Raw genomic sequence first — 17,003 nt, 5'->3', positions numbered from 1 at the left:
ATTTTCTGCAGATAGTGTAGTATGCTCCAGGACCAGGCTGGATTTATGTGTAAAAACTCGCCCCAGAAGAAATTAGAAATGTCTAATAAAATATTCAGCATATTTGATTGATTGCTTTTTCTGTTTTACTGGATAATAATGCATTGAAAATCATTCTTCTGCAAATTTTAGATTTTGCCATACAGTGACCAAACTCGTTAAATACTGTGTTGTATGTGTGTGGAAAAGGTCCAGTAGGGTTTGAGGAGTATCTGTCCTCCCTGGTATCTGAGAACAGTAAAAAGAGTCGGGCTAAAGCCTTCAGGATCCCCGGCTTAGGAAAAAGAGACAAGGAACCCGATTCAACGTGAGTCATGCATTCATATGAATCACAATACATTTAAATGTTATAGATCAAGGCTGTAACCATAGACTTTCAGACATAAATTCACAGCAGTGGTTGATAAAAATTAGTTTTTCAGTGACCAATTCTTGTAGATTGTTATATACTGAATAACAAATAACTTTTCATACCTCTTTTGTCCTCTAGGGATTCAGCTGTGGCAGATGCTCTTGTGAGTTCTCATAACACACACACACACGTTTGTTTCACAATATTAGTTCCATTGATTTTATATTAGGTTACTGTTAACCCAACCACCCGTAAACCTACCCATCACAGAAATATGAGATTTAAAAGTTCTTTTAACTTGCGAGGACCAGAAAAATACTGTCATAATATTTCACTATATAAGTGAGGACATTTGACCATCACAAGTATAGCCAAACCTTTTACACACACACACACACATACACACTATTGGTTTACACTCACAGAACAGGTTCAGGTTACTAGTCATGTGTTATCAGCTGTTCTTGGTTAAATTTCTGCTACTCTTCTCATCTCAAACAGTTGTTAGTTTATTAACACACCTCTCAAAGACTGTTTCCCAATCTTCAATTACATTTATTTCAACTAATTCATTTTGAGATGGCCATCACTGTAAGTAAGATTGAGTGAGTCACATATACTGTTGGTTAAATATACTGTTGCAATGATGCATTCAGTGAAGGATAGGTCCCCATAACCCTCAAACCCATAACTCCTTACCTTCTGAGTGTTTTTGAATCATTCATTAGGAGAACTGACTTATGAGAATAATTTGTTTGTGAATCAAATTACACTGCTTATGATGTTTATGTTTTATTCACTTAAAAGAAACTGCTCACAAGAGACATTTGTTGGTGAATTGACTTATGCTTATGCCATCAGTATGATTGATTTTGTCAGATTTAGCTAACTACTAAGGACAAATAAACCCTTCTCCACAAACACACACAAACATACTCTCCACTGTTTGAATGTAAGTTCACATGTGTGTTTGGAAATCTGAAGACACTCTTTCTACACAGACCTCAGTGTGTATGAGAAAATGACGCGTCTGGCATGGTCTGGTTACCTCATTAAGCTATATTTAACCTTGTCAATACTGAGGGTGTTTAATGAATGTCTGATAGCCCACTAACTGCCAGAGGTCCTACATAAACACACGCTTGTTACAAGCTGTTATGCAAGACTTCAGCTTTAGTCAGACTCTTAAAACATTAGTGCTGTTGTTGTTGATGTGAGCCATGGCAACAGCATTTGTATGTTTATGAGGGAAAGACAGACCACATGTACGCTACAGACCTTCATAGATTCATCAATCTGTCGGCTGATGTCCTGTGCCTTTAAATGTTGTTTCTTATTGTGAGCTTGTGTTGTCTGTTTGTGCTTGTGTGTAGAACTCACCCCTCGAAGTGGACGACGAGGGCTTTGTCATACGTGCAGACGTCAACCAGAATGATATCCTTCAGAATAAATCATCAGGCATGGATGCAGTGAGAGTGTATAGTGTGTGTGTGTGTGTGCAGAAGTGTATGCGTGTTTACATACAGTGGAGTCCATAAGTTTGAGACCACTAGTAATAATGCTTCAATTCAATTTAGTACATTTATACTATCAGCCGTTTGACATGAAGAAATTGACTTGAATTTAAAAACAAAAATGTCTTAGTATTCAGTTTGTTCTACTCGAAGCACTCAAGCTTCGTTAAATTTTTAAGTGGTAAAACATGACAATGATTGAAAAAATGATCAAACGAGCATCTTATACGGCACTTGTTTTCTTTTTAGTGACCTATAAAAAGTGCAGAATCTTAAATATTTTTCATAAATTTTATGTCATAACATTTAGAATATTTTGAATGTCTAATTTTCAATATGGCTTCAGACTTTTGGATCCTATTGTACGGTAGATGTTTGAAGATTGGGAAGTATCCTCAGCACTACAATAAATAATTTTGGCAAAACTTATTTTCACTCAAAAAAAACAACAACATCCACGTGGACTAAAATAGAGAGAGGAGAAAGATCTTTTTCTGACCTCCTCTCTTTTTAAACACCATCAAAAGTATCACACACACAGAGAAAGGACGCTATTGTCAGGATGTGAAATGGATGATTTACCTTCTAATGCCCAATTTCTCTCTCCAAACATCCTCTAATGAGGGTCTGGTGTTACTCTTAGATTCCTGAGCAGTTCATTGTGAGGGGTGTTTAAGGGTATGAAACTCAGTAGTGTCCCTAAATAGGATGATCATTTGTGCAGTTTATTTATTCAGAACAGCTGTGTTTGTGTACTTGCACTCATATCTATTTGTGTCCGTGTGTGTTTTCTTGTCCTTCTTTGTACCTGTGTGTGAGTTCATGTGTATCCTGTATGGTGTCTGGATTTGCTCCTTAACAGCATTGCTCTCTACGTTGTTCTGCTGAGGAGAAGGAGGGAAATTTTTACTCCAGTGACTCAGATTTCGATGATGAAGAACCCAAAAAATTTCACATCCAGATCCGACCGGTTGCCAGCAGTAACCGTAGCAACTCAGCAGCCAATGAACTGGAGCTGAAGGCCACAGTGGGGGCGTTGACCCTGCCCCCTAACAGAGTGGTAAGAGATAGGGTGTATTTAATCTTTGATAGCTGAAATGAGACTGATAATAGATTTTTTAGTCATTATACTTAAATTTGTGTGTGTGCGCGCAGTGCCGTCACAGGTGGGGTGCGAGGTAGCCCTATGAAAAACCTGCTTGGGCAGGATTGCGAGGCCCCCTAGTGGCGCGAGGCCCTGTGTGTTTGCACAGTTCGCACAGCCCTTGCGACGGCTCTGTGTGTGTGTGTGTGTGTGTGTATTTACAAACTTTTTGTTAGATGCAATAAATCTATCTCTATCTGTATGTTCGTTTTTATTTTCTTTAGTTTCTCAATAACTTAATCATAGGTGACAAACATATGATGTATTTTTCACAAAAAAATGGCAAACTAAACCGCTTTTAACCTGATTGGCTGGCTTTATGCAACTTCTGTTAGTCAGGGTGAACTAGATTTTACTAATTTCCCGGTAAACAAAGTCATGTCTACAAAAGGATCTATAATTAGCTCTTTGAGACAATCAGTCACTTTATTTGCCTACGGTTGTGAGTTTTAGTAGAATCAAATCTTTGAAAAATATTCAGAGTGATTTATGTCTTGTGTCGTTTTTCTATAGATGTTTTCAGAAAACCCACACAAACGCACGTTAAAGCAAAATGATGCATCAATGGCAAGAGAGGAAAGTCCAGTGTGTCATATTATTTGTTCAGGAAAATATATGAGACAGCAAAAAAATGTGCATCTTGATGATATTCACACTCGTTTTTAAGATGTATTTGAAAAAATATGGAGCAAAACATTGACTAAGTTGTAGTAATGACACTTCATTTCTTTCATCCCATCCTGTAGGTGTCAGTAAAGAAGCAGCTCTCAAGTAAGTTCACTTTTATTGCTCTGTATATCTCAGACAATATTGTGTATGTATATTAGTGTTGATTTTTCTTCCTCCGTTACAGGGAACTCCAGTTCAGCAGGTCGATCTGAAGGGGAGGGGGAAAGTGTTCCTCAGAGAGGTCGGTCACACTTCTCTTGTGCTCTTACAACCAGAGTTATGATCATTCATTTTTCATTGCTCATGCGTTGTTCTTGTGACTGTTCCTGTGATTTCAGCGGCCATCTCAAATGGCCACGATGACACAGACATGTCCCACGTCCTGTGTCTACATTAATAGATGTCGTTATCTCACAAACAGCTCAATCTGACACCTTAATCACAGCAATCTGCAATCCAGCTGACCTTGGGGTCAGCGTCATGCATCATAACAGCACTGCATGCCATTATTGTCTTATATTGACCGACTGATCTCTGGTCAGCTGAATTGCTGTCATTACTGCCTCAGAATAAGCTCTATTTTTGTATCGTGGGTTTTGACAATAAAAGCAGGAAACAATTTGGTGTGTGGTTTAAAGAAAAAGGTTTAAGGCTGTCTTCCTCCCAGGGTGGCTATTACTCAAACTTATTTGCTGAGATTAGTCACGTAGAGGAATGGTGCTATTTTGATAGTACGTGGTTTGAATTACTTTGTGATTTCAAATTTGTTATATTTTTATCGGAGTAATATTGTACAGTACTTTCACGTGCTGTACATTGCGTTTTATGGGTGTGGTGTAATGGTTAAAGATCTACGCTGGTTACTAAAATGTTGAACTTAAAAGGGATGATCCATAAACAATCACAATGTAATCTTGAGAAAATACTTAACCTAATATTATTCCAGGGAAACTCCCTTTAATATAACCTTGAGAAAAGCTCTTAACCTAATATTTTTCCAGGGAAACTCCCTATACTATGTGTACTGCAAGTCACTTTGGATAAAAGCATCTTCTACATAACCCCTTACTTAACTTTTTTATTGTATTATTATACTGTTATATTGTGTAGTAAAGTAATGTTTTGTTGTTGTACAGAGGGAGAACAGGAGGGTCTGCGTAGATCCACGTCCAGCCCAGATCACAGCAGGTACAGAGAGATTTCCCATACAGCATAATTACTGAATGCTTTAATATGCAAAAATGCAGATTTAATGGTGAAAGATGTCATTTTTGTGGCATTTAATGTTGAATGGTAATGTGCCCCAAACTCATACCATTGGTTGAGCAAGAAGAGGACAACTTGAACGAAAAAGCCAGTTTATTAAATAAATAAAAAGAAATGTTAAATTGAATTGATTAAATTGATTTATTTAGATTATATAAATCTAGATTTGAATATTGTAAAGACTTTTTTTATTCATTTATTTATATTATTTTGATTATGTACATCGTTAAAAATGCTGGGGTTGGTATATTTTTGAAAGAAGATTCATATTCTCATCAAGACTGCATTTTATTTAGCAGTAGATTTTATTTGTACTGTAAAAACAGTAATATTGTGTTTATATGTTTTTCAATTGTAAAAATTTTATGGTAATTTATTCCTGTGATGCCAAAGTTGAAATTTCTGCATCATTACTCCAGTCATTATTAATATTATTTATTATTATCATCAATGCTGAAAACCTTTGTTCTACTTAATGTACTTGTTGAAACAGTGATATCTTTTTTTCAGGATTCTTAGATGAATAGAAAGTTCAAAGAAAGAGTATTTGTTTGAGATGGAAATCTTTTGTAACATCAAGTCTATACTATCACATTTGAAAATTTAAATCATTCTTTCTCAATAAAAATACTAATTTCCCAAACGTTTTATTAAAGATTCTTTTCCCCCCTCTCATCTCTTCAGGTTGAGTTCCACAGCATCTGGTCCGGACGCTCTGTTTGGACCTCCTCTGGAGTCGGCCTTTAAATCCCACAGCTTTACAGGCAGAGAGCAGCTCCAGAACGCCTTTGCTGCATCTAAATGTAAATCTCCAGCAGCAACACCACCCCCGGCTTCATTACTGTGATATATGAGAATCGACTGGACTCTTTTCAAATAACGGAGAATTGAAAGCTTTTAAGTAGTCGAATGTGTGCCAAAGTGTGCGTTACCATATTCTAAGAATTAATTGACTCACCTCAGCAGAACTGCTTATGTTGGCATTAAAGCATCAATTATTCAATTATGGACTAAAGTGGAATGGGAATTATGTTTCTGCAGTCAAACTTCTCCTTCTCTGTTAAGACATTTCCCTTCTGATCAGTGATAGACTTTTCTCCATGTTTGACAGATGCCGCATTCTCTTCGGATTCATCCTCTCCTGAGAATGTGGAGGATTCGGGACTGGATTCGCCTTCCCATCAGCCCCTTGGAGTGTCCCCTGAACCCAACGGTTGGGCAGCCTGGCCATCCACTCAAACTCAATCTAAAGACTCCGTAAACCTGAGCCGATCCTCTGACCCCTTCCTGGCCGCATTCCGCGACCCCTCGCCCGGTCGGTCTCCTCTCCCGGCGGACGACCAAACCAATGCCTGGCCTTCCAATCTACGTTCTCCACGCGCCCCACCCAACGTGGAGCCCACCACCTTCAGCTTCCCGGCCTTCTCCCACAGCCTGGCGTCTTCAGAACTGGAGCCCTGTGTGTGGAGTTGTAAACACATCCCTCCTGAAGACCCCTTCCTGGCTGCGTTTGAACGCTCTGCCCCTAAGGACAACCTGCCTCCACCTGATGCCTGGGTCCCGCCTCCCCCTCGGCCCACCAGGGATAGCAGGGCTGTGGAAACACGCACCGATCCCTTTTCCGTCTCTCTGAATGACACTAAAACCCTCCTTCCCCTATCCTCCTCCAGCAAAGAGCGAGACAGGAAAAGAGATCGTAGCGTCCCGCCTCCAGAGTCTCCGGATGATCCTTTCGCTATTACTATGATAGGGAGTCCAACGCACCAGTCGGCGCTGGCGGCGCAGGCAGCTGCACAGAGCAGAGCTGGTAGTAATAGGCCGACACCCAGTCCTAACTCCGCCCCCAATTCTCAGCCGAAGAAAGAGCTGCTGCATTGGAACTCGGTGCATAACCCCTTCAGTGAGGGCACTACGAATAACACTGTCACGCAAGAGTCGACCAGAAAACAGAGATCGTTTAACGACGAGCCTCGCAGGAACGGACCGCCGCTCACACGGCATTCTGGGCCGCAGGAGGACCTTTGCTTCTCTACAGACAAAGACCAGAACTTCCTGGATATTAACACACAACCAGGTATTACAGATTAGTGAATGTCTGATATGGTGCTTTAATGGCTGATTCTGATACTGATATTTAGAGAGCAAAGTGATATAATCCCAATATGCAATGGCCCCAAAAAGTGTATAAACAATTAACCCTCATTTAAAAAGTGGCATTTATTATAAATGCCATTAAAACATTTCTCAAAATTATGTTTTTTTTTAGGTTTAAAATGATAAAACAATAAATGTATTGCTCAAAATAGAGACAACAACCCTTTCTGGTTGTCAGACATTGTTAAACACATTCATTGTTAATATGATGAAGTGCACCTGTGGTTACTTTGCGAGAACACATACATGTGAAGTTATCTGAAGCCACTTAATTTAATATTTTATAACAAGATATTTTATATCTAATGCAATAATATTCAGTCACTTACAGTAAGTGTCTCAAAGGTGTCTTTTTGGGATCTGTTGTATAATACAATTTAATAATAACAAAAAGTTTCATTTTATTATGTCAAAAGTTTGGGATTGGCTACAATTTTTTTATGCACAGAAAGGCTGCGTTTATTTAAACAAAAATATAGAAAAACAGAGAAAATGTTGTGAAATAATGTTGTTTATTCCAGAAATAGCAAAGCTGAATTTTCAGCATCATTACTCCAGTCTTCAGTGTCACATGATCCATCAGAAATCATTTTATGCTGATTTGGTGCTCAAGAAACATGAAGAATTTGAGAATCCCATTAATCATTCAGAGCAGTTAAATAATTTGTTTATTTGTTTGACTTAGAAAAACGTTCCTACATCTCATGAACTAGGCGTATGACAAGATTTTCAGTGAATTTTCTGTATGTTCGGGTAACAAGGTTTTCGTATGGTTTTAAGAAGACTTGGAATATAGCACACAAGTCGTATGGACCACTTTTGAGATTGAAATAAATATGTGGCAAGGTGTTATTCAAAATTCCAAAACCAACGTTCCATGGAATAAAATCATATGGGATCGGAATGACATGAGGGTGAGTAAATAATGACAGAATTTCTCCCCCTCTTTTCTCTCACTCTCTCTTTCAGTCTCCCAGCATGGTTTCAGGCAGGAGAGCACTGAACGTCTGGCATTGGCTCCCCCTCGGTCGGTTCGGTCCAAGCGCTCCTCAGGCAGACTCAGTGGCTGTGAGCGGGTAAATGTTCCACAGACCTCATTACACCATCTATCCAACCAGCACACTTAAGCTTTTTTTAAACCATATAAACAAATCCTTTAATAGGGCTTCGCTGCAGCCTCTTTCGTTTTTCTCTTGTTTTATGAGATGTGGTTTATCTCATGTGGTTCTTAAAATTGCTCCCTTGACTTTAGCTCTTAATTAACACCACTACTGAGATTCCACTTCAAGCTTTTAATTGCTTTATACTGGGAGGTAACAAATAATATTACAGGACATAGAAACAAGCCTCTGGTAATTTGCTCAGCCCCAAAACACTTGTTTTCAATCCACACACAGTAGAAAGGAGAAAATAAATGGGAAGTTGACAGATAACATGGACATAAACATTTTTCAACATCATTTGTTTAAAATTTAGATGTGTAATGGAAACTGTATAGCTTTAGTCTGGTCTTTGCCTTTTTTTCACTATTTTGAATAATTTGTATGCTTATTCATTTAGATTTTTTTTTTTTTAAATCTGTTCACTTAAGTCCTGTGGTGTGAAAAATGTATATATTTATATACATATGTATGTATATCATACCTGTCAACACTCCCGTTTTTTCCCAGGTTTCTCCCGTTTTTTTAGCCCTCCCGGGTTTGTTATTTCTCCCGGAAAACTCTTGTAATTTGCATGGCCCCAACTCCTTTATGAATAATCGGACCAATATGTTTGTCTAATGTTAACCAGTTGCCAGATCTTTTATTAAATACATTATATTCACACCATCCACACACCATAATCAATTTCAACCCATTTGATATCTCAACCTGGCAACCTATATCCAAGTTGCGCAGTCGCGGAAAGCTCAACCCGAAAGCAAGCAAACCCCCAATTTTAACCACTCAGCTCATATGGATTCATTATACAATCATTTCATGAACTTTTTGAAGCGTCAAAGTGTCAGTTGCGTAGCGGTCAGTGGAGAGACAGATCTCTTAGATTTCATTAGAATATCTGTATTTGTGTTTTGAAGATGAACAGAAGTCTTTGGAACAACATGAAGGTTTGCAAATGATGACAGAATGAAAATCTTTTGGGTGAAATTTAATATGAGCTCATAAAAGTGGCATATGTAATTATAAAAATATATATATTTTTAAACATTTCATTTAAATGTTTAAATTATTTAAAAAAAATATATTGTATAAATAATAATAATAGATAATTATAAAATAAGATTTTTTTTCTGTGGTGTGTCTCAGTCTAGGTCTTTGTGCTCATCTCCGCTGCCTGAGCCCAGTCCTCCCCTCACCTCCTCATCCTCCTCCAGCCCCAGTGAATGGGGGATGCAGAACCGCGTCCCCAGCCCAGCCCGAGGTGACCCGAGGCACACTCCTATTTCCCTAAACACTCGCATTATCACAAAACTTAATCACATATTACTCTGAGAGACAACCTCGAGAGCTTTACTGTAATTTCATAATGCTAATCTAATGTAGACATACTGTATGCACATTAACCCTGGGGAGAGTCAGGAAATATCCTCATGGCTGATTCTCTCCTTATCACTTTAAAATAGCCCACAGGCATGTGTCTAATAGAGAGGAAGCATATCCCAAATCCTATTTCGTATTCAACTGCTGATCCATTTATTTATCCATCCTAAAACAAAATCCAGGGGCCGACTGTGGCAGATGAAGTTATCAAGTTATGTAATGTGACCCTACAGGTTTGTCGCGAGGACCCAGTCCCATTTCTCTGAGTACCCAGGAGTCTTGGCCTGTCGCCACAGCCATCACGGAGTACATCAACGCCTACTTCAAAGGAGGAGAACACAACCGGTCCGTCTGAGGTTCTTTCCCCCCATCTGGAGGACAAAGTCTTTTATCACATTGTTGCTCCAACTGAAAGTGATTTGTGTGTTTGGGTTTCAGCTGTCTGGTTAAGATCACCGGCGACCTCACTATGTCGTTTCCTGCTGGCATCATCCGGATTTTCACTGCCAACCCCAACGCACCAGTTTTAAGCTTCCGATTGGTGAACATCTCTCGAGTGGATCACTTATTACCCAACCAGAAGTTACTCTATAGGTATGATACCCTGACACAAACACACACAAATGGCTTGTTCTGGGTTTAATAAAAGCTCTGTGGACAGCATCTGTGGTGTTTGTACCTGCAGCGACCCGTCACAGAGTGACCCAGACACCAAGGATTTCTGGTTCAACATGCCGGCCTTAACGCTCCACCTGCAGAGAGAGGCGGAGCTTAACCCACAAGCCTCATATTACAATGTGGCTCTGCTAAAATACCAGGTCTGTCATCTCAAACCTAATGAGTCCTTGAGTTACAATGTGATCTACTTTAATGAAACCTAAAGGAATATTCCACATTCAGTTCAAGTTAAGCTCAATCATCAACATTTGTGTCGTAATTCATCAATGTTTTAAACAGCTTTACAGCTCAAATACTATAAAAGTTTTAATTGAAGAATTAATGCACACTACTGTTCAAAAGTTTTTGAAGAAATTAATACTTTTATTCAGCAAAGATGCGTTAACTTTATCAAAAGACTTTTACATTATTATAAGAAATTCAAATTTGCAAACAAGCTGTTCTTTTGAGCTTTCTATTGATCAAAGAATCCTGAAAAAACTATAACAGTTTTCTAAATTTATAATAAAGAAAATGTGTATTGAGCATTAGCATATTAGAATAATTTTTGTGGGATTATATGACTCTGAAGACTGGAGTGATGATGCTGAAAATTCAGCTTTGCCATCACAGGAATAAATTACATTTAAAAATATATTAAAATAGAAAATAGTTGTTTTAAATTTTATTAATACTAGTGCAATGCCCGTGCAAAATCAGTTTTTTTGTGTTTTTAGTAATTGTTGGTTTGGTATGTTTGAGTTGCTGATTAGCCTAGGCTACTATTACACAGGAGCCTAAACTCTGAGAAAACGATAACATTAAGCGCTACCTTTTCAAAAAAGAATTGCTACTATTTTTTCAAAAGTGAATCGCTACTTTTTCAAAAAGAATCACTACTTTTAAAAAAGAATCACTACTTTTCAAAACGAATCACTACTTTTTCAAAAAGAATCGCTACTTTTCAAAATGAATCACTACTTTTTCAAATCGCTACTTAAAAAAAAGAATCGTTACTTTTTTCAAAAAAGAATCGCTACTTTTTTTCCAAAAAGAATCACTACTTTTAAAAAAAGTCAGTACTTTTAAAAATATCGCTACTTTTTTTTTAAAAATTGCAACTTTTTAAAAAAAGAATCGCTACTTTTTTCAAAAAGAATCGCTACTTTTTTTGCTACTTTTTTCAAAAAGAATCGCTACTTTAAAAAAAGAATCGCTACTTTTTTCCAAAAAGAATTGCTACTTTTAAAAAAAGAATCGCTACTTTAAAAAAAATCCCTACTTTAAAAAAAAAATGCTACTTTTTCCAAAAAGAATTGCTACTTTTTCAAACGTATAAATTCATTGTAATAAACATAATAAATGAATAACATTGTAATAAATGTATAATAACATTTTAATAAATGTATAATTACATTGTACTAATGTCAGAATGTTTGTTTTTAAACCACAACTTCAATGTGTGCTTCTTTTTACCGATATATTTAACAATATCTTTTGCATTTATAATCCAAACAACGTCAAACTCGGCACTGCACTTACTCGTGCCCGTATGAAGACACCTGTCAAGTTTGAAATCCATCAGTCTAACAGTTCGAGAGATATTTGATTAATAGACAGACAGACAGACAGACGTTCCTGTAATTTATAGATATAAAATAGTTTTTATTAATCCCAAAGTACAAAACTGTTATAGTGTAAGTGCGTTTCTAAAATTATAAGCTTCACATTTCCGCTTAAATCCCTCCCAAAATTGACCCTATTGACTTTCATAAATTTTTACTTCCATAAATGAATCTTGATTTGAACCTTTTTTGTGTTAATCAACATCATTACATTAACAAACTCTGTCGACTTAGCTTAACTTGCATTGGGCCTGTAATATTCCTTTAAAGGTTAACATCTTTGAAAATGTTTATAATCTGTCATAAAACCATTTGAAATGTTAATGCGAGTGTTTTTTTTTTTGTTTTTTTTTAAATGAACTCTCTCTTAGGCGTCATCTCAGGATCCGGGTCGCGCTCCCCTCCTGTTGTCCGCCGAGTGTCAGCGCAGTGGCACAGTGACCCGTGTGTCTCTGGATTACCATTGCTGCCCCGCAACCGCCCCCTCCACCCAGCTGACCACTGTACAAGTGCTGCTGCCCCTCGACCACACGGCCACAGACCTGCAGTGCCAGCCGCCCGCATCCTGGTGAGAACTGGACGCACATTTTGCTTATGGAGATGGAATGAGAAAATGAAGTGAACATGTGACGAGAGAAATGATAGACGAAGAGAACTGTGTTACTGTTCTGTTTCACAGGAGTGCAGAGGAAAGACGACTCCTATGGAAATTGCCCAACCTCTCCCCAACAAATCACAGCAAAGGTCACTGCTGCCACCTGTTCATCCTCTCTTTTCTTTTTCTGTCACTCATTCATGATTCATGTTTAACTCTTTCCCCGCCATCATTTAAAGTTCCCAGCAGTGCCAGCATTTGTGATAATTTTCACAAAACTTTTTAGTAATTTGTTTGTCGTTTTAGTTTAAAAAACAATAAGAAAGACTTCAAAAGCCTTATGTTGTATGGTGTTTGTGACGAACAGACCTAAATTCAAGTCTTCACTCACTCCCAAGTTAATCAATTAATGCAACATCTATAACAACATCAGTCATAAAAAGGAAGAAATAAAGAATATCTAACGAATATTGATTTCCTTTTTTCAAACTTTTTTCAGAAAAAGTTGAAAACTTTTTTCAGAAAACTATATATAGTTTAGCGTTGGTACATCTTAACTGAGTTTAAAGTGCTGCACTGACACAAGATGTTTTCAGTGGAAGTGGGTGGAAGATCAAGAGGCCATGAAACAAACTTCTGAATAGATGAGATCAGAGGAAGCCCGACAGAGCATCAAGGGAGGCTTGTGAACATTTTGGAAGCAACTGCATGTTTATTAACATATGGGCAACATTAGGATATTTTAAGATGATCTTCTATTTCCAAAGGCTCTTGCACATATCTTAACAAGGTCTGTGATGTAAACCCAAGAGCAGCTGCTTACTCTCTCGATCTCTATGTGTGTGCGTTTATGGGTCTCAGGGTCTGGCACATTGTGCGCCAGTTGGCAGTGCCTGGAGGTTCCCCGCGGGCCTCCCCCGAGCCTGGCTGTGCAGTTTGTGGGATCGGGGGCGTCTCTGTCCGGCTTGGACGTGGAGCTGGTGGGCAGCCGGTACCGCATGTCCCTGGTGAAGAAGAGGTTTGCCACAGGTGGGAGCCAGACCTACTTTATATCCCTCATAAGCAGTCTCCTTTCAGTTCATAATTGTTCATTTAATAGGATATCGTGTTGTGCCAGGTGGTTGCTTGTTTTGGGTGGTGCTTTTTTGTCCAATTCAAAACAGCCCTCTATATGAAGTCTCTGTGATATTTTAGTAGTTTATAGATATTGCTCAGGTCCCTCCTGCACAATTGCTTGGCACCATAGCACACCTCTCCTCCACATGCTGAGCATTTCCGTAATAGGTATTTATGGTGAAACCTTCATGCATAACTTGTTTGTCATTAAACCGAGTAACAGCACGTTTTTGGGTTCAATTCCCAGGGAAAATATGAACTTAAAAATGTGTACCTTGAATGCAGTGTCGCTTTAAAGAAAGGCGTCTGCCGAATGCATGAATGTGAATATTTTAACAATTTAACCCATTCAGACCCTGTGTCCATTACAATGGACATCACATGTCAGCCCCCTTTTTTAACTTCTGGAGCATTTCACCTAGTTTAAAGCCTGCAGTCCATGAGATTGGACGTTTGTCATCCAATCAAATGCCAGTAAAGCTCTGCATGTAGTAATTATATAAAAAAAACTCTACATTGAAGAGAAGCATGGCAGCACTTCACTCCAAACACAGAAGCAAGCAACATTTTCTAAGGTGTATTTACATTTTGTATATATTTTTGCCAGTATTTTATAGTTTGTATGTAAAATAGAAAGATTGAACTTATTAATTAAAGTTAAAAATCGACTGTAGAATTGCACGTTTTAAATCAGGATTTTTTTTTTTAAATGTGTCTGTCCATTAGAATGGACAGTAGGTTTGAAAGCCTGTTACTGAAGTCACATTTTCAATGATGCTGATTGAAATTTCTTTTGTAAAAGAAAATGAAGAGTTCAGATGCAAAAGCCTCTATGTGCCATTTGAAATTTTCTTCTATAATGATAAATTTCATCAAGCTTGTCTATTTCAGTTCAGTAATTTCACTGAAATGACAATTAATAGGTAATCTTCATTGCAATTAAAGTGAAAATACTGAACTTAAATATACAAGCTTGATCAAAATTATCATTGTAAAAGAAAATTTCAAATGGCACTTAGAGGTTTTTGCATCTGAACTCTTCAAATATACATCAAAGTACCGATACATTTATGAAACTTTTTCATGTGCAGAATATACAGTTCTGAAGTGCTTAAACATTTAGCTGATGAAAATATCTCAGATGTTGACTTTATGTGGAGTAATGAGGAAGATGGAGATGTAAGAAAAATATCCATATTTTTCCATAAAAATATCCAGAGAAACTCAAAATTTACCCCTTTCGTTTTTTTTTTCGGAGCGAGAAATTAAGTTTCTCCAATCTTCTCAAAACTCTGGATTCTGATAGAGGGCCATGAGACTTAGACTTGAGTGCAAAAATGGAGGCTCTAGACCCTTCCAGAGCTGAGATATTGAGATCCCATGCACCATTATAGCCATTATAAATATCTCAATATCTCAGCTCTGGAAGGGTCTAGAGCCTCCATTTTTGCACTCAGGTCTGAGTCCAATGGCCCTCTATCAGAGTCCAGAGTTTCAAGAAGATCAGAGAAACTCAAAATTTCGACCCGAAAAAAAAACGACAGTGTTACCCCTTTCGTTTTTTTCGTTTTCTGGCAAAAAATTAAGTTTCTCCAATCTCCTCAAAACTCTGGATTATGATAGAGGGCTGTGAGACTTTGACCTGAGTGCAAAAATGGAGGCTCTAGACCCTTCCAGAGCTGAGATATCGAAATTCAAAATTTCGACCCGAAAAAAAAAACGACAGTGTTACCCCTTTCGTTTTTTTCGTTTTCGGGAGAAAAATTAAGTTTCTCCAATCTTCTCAAAACTCTGGATTATGATAGAGGGCTGTGAGACTTTGACCTGAGTGCAAAAATGGAGGCTCTAGACCCTTCCAGAGCTGAGATATCGAAATTCAAAATTTCGTCCCGAAAAAAAAAACCACAGTGTTACCCCTTTCGTTTTTTTTTCATTTTCGGGCGAAAAATTAAGGTTCTCCAATCTTCTCAAAACTCTAGATTATGATAGAGGGCCGCGAGACTTTCACCTGAGTGCAAAAATAGGAGGCTCCAGACCCTTCCAGAGCTGAGAAATCGAAATTTAAAATTTCGACCCGAAAAAAAAAACGACAGTGTTACCCCTTTCGTTTTTTTTCGTTTTCGGGCGAAAAACTACGTTTCTCCAATCTTCTCAAAACTCTGGATTATGATAGAGGGGCGCGAGACTTTGACCTGAGCGCAAAAATGGAGGCTCTAGACCCTTCCAGAGCTGAGATATCGAAACTCAAAATTTCGACCCGAAAAAAACCCGACAGTGTTACCCCTTACGTTTTTTTCAGTTTTCGGGCGAAAAATCAAGTTTCTCCAATCTTCTCAAAACTCTGGATTATGATAGAGGGCTGCGAGACTTTGACCTGAGCGCAAAAATGGAGGCTCTAGACCCTTCCAGAGCTGAGATATCGAAACTAAAAATTTCGACCCGAAAAAAAAACGACAGTGTTACCCCTTACGTTTTTTTCAGTTTTCGGGCGAAAAATCAAGTTTCTCCAATCTTCTCAAAACTCTGGATTATGATAGAGGGCCGCGAGACTTTGACCTGAGCGCAAAAATGGAGGCTCTAGACCCTTCCAGAGCTGAGATATCGAAACTCAAAATTTCGACCCGAAAAAAAAACGACAGTGTTACCCCTTACCTTTTTTTCAGTTTTCGGGCGAAAAATCAAGTTTCTCCAATCTTCTCAAAACTCTGGATTATGATAGAGGGCCGCGAGACTTTGACCTGAGCGCAAAAATGGAGGCTCTAGACCCTTCCAGAGCTGAGATATCGAAACTCAAAATTTCGACCCGAAAAAAAAACGACAGTGTTACCACTTACGATTTTTTCAGTTTTCGGGCGAAAAATCAAGTTTCTCCAATCTTCTCAAAACTCTGGAATTATGATAGAGGGCCGCGAGACTTTGACCTGAGCGCAAAAATGGAGGCTCTAGACCCTTCCAGAGCTGAGATATCGAAACTCAAAATTTCGACCCGGAAAAAAAAACGACAGTGTTACCCCTTACGTTTTTTTCAGTTTTCGGGCGAAAAATCAAGTTTCTCCAATCTTCTCAAAACTCTGGATTATGATAGAGGGCCGCGAGACTTTGACCTGAGCGCAAAAATGGAGGCTCTAGACCCTTCCAGAGCTGAGATATCGAAACTCAAAATTTCGACCCGAAAAAAAAACGACAGTGTTACCCCTTACGTTTTTTTCAGTTTTCGGGCGAAAAATCAAGTTTCTCCAATCTTCTCAAAACTCTGGATTATGATAAAGGGCCGCGAGACTTTGACCTGAGCGCAAAAATGGAGGCTCTAGACCCTTCCAGAGCTGAGATAT

At 38.3% G+C, this 17,003-nt stretch overlaps 1 protein-coding gene across 2 annotated transcripts in view; it reads left to right on the top strand.

Moving 5' to 3' along the window:
* The window catches only part of fcho1 (FCH and mu domain containing endocytic adaptor 1), a 70,841-nt gene that overhangs the window by 27,988 nt on the left and 25,850 nt on the right, over positions 1-17,003 (top strand). The window contains exons 10-26 of one of the 2 annotated variants that reach the window (XM_089119720.1): positions 229-346; positions 530-554; positions 1,765-1,825; positions 2,781-2,965; positions 3,796-3,820; positions 3,903-3,959; positions 4,855-4,906; positions 5,669-5,787; positions 6,096-7,058; positions 8,108-8,214; positions 9,445-9,559; positions 9,912-10,023; positions 10,117-10,272; positions 10,364-10,496; positions 12,332-12,528; positions 12,640-12,704; positions 13,417-13,584. In XM_089119720.1, the coding sequence (XP_088975846.1) occupies positions 229-346; positions 530-554; positions 1,765-1,825; positions 2,781-2,965; positions 3,796-3,820; positions 3,903-3,959; positions 4,855-4,906; positions 5,669-5,787; positions 6,096-7,058; positions 8,108-8,214; positions 9,445-9,559; positions 9,912-10,023; positions 10,117-10,272; positions 10,364-10,496; positions 12,332-12,528; positions 12,640-12,704; positions 13,417-13,584 (2,658 nt within the window). Of the gene's footprint in view, positions 1-228; positions 347-529; positions 555-1,764; positions 1,826-2,767; positions 2,966-3,795; positions 3,821-3,902; positions 3,960-4,854; positions 4,907-5,668; positions 5,788-6,095; positions 7,059-8,107; positions 8,215-9,444; positions 9,560-9,911; positions 10,024-10,116; positions 10,273-10,363; positions 10,497-12,331; positions 12,529-12,639; positions 12,705-13,416; positions 13,585-17,003 lie in introns of both variants that reach the window. The other variant, XM_089119721.1, reaches the window with a different exon arrangement.

The sequence above is a fragment of the Pimephales promelas genome, chromosome 14 (genome assembly GCF_988280905.1).
Source record: "Pimephales promelas chromosome 14, fPimPro1.hap1.1, whole genome shotgun sequence".
Taxonomy (NCBI): domain Eukaryota; kingdom Metazoa; phylum Chordata; class Actinopteri; order Cypriniformes; family Leuciscidae; genus Pimephales; species Pimephales promelas.
Note: the sequence above shows the minus strand (reverse complement) of the source record. Positions and strands in the feature narration are given on the sequence as shown.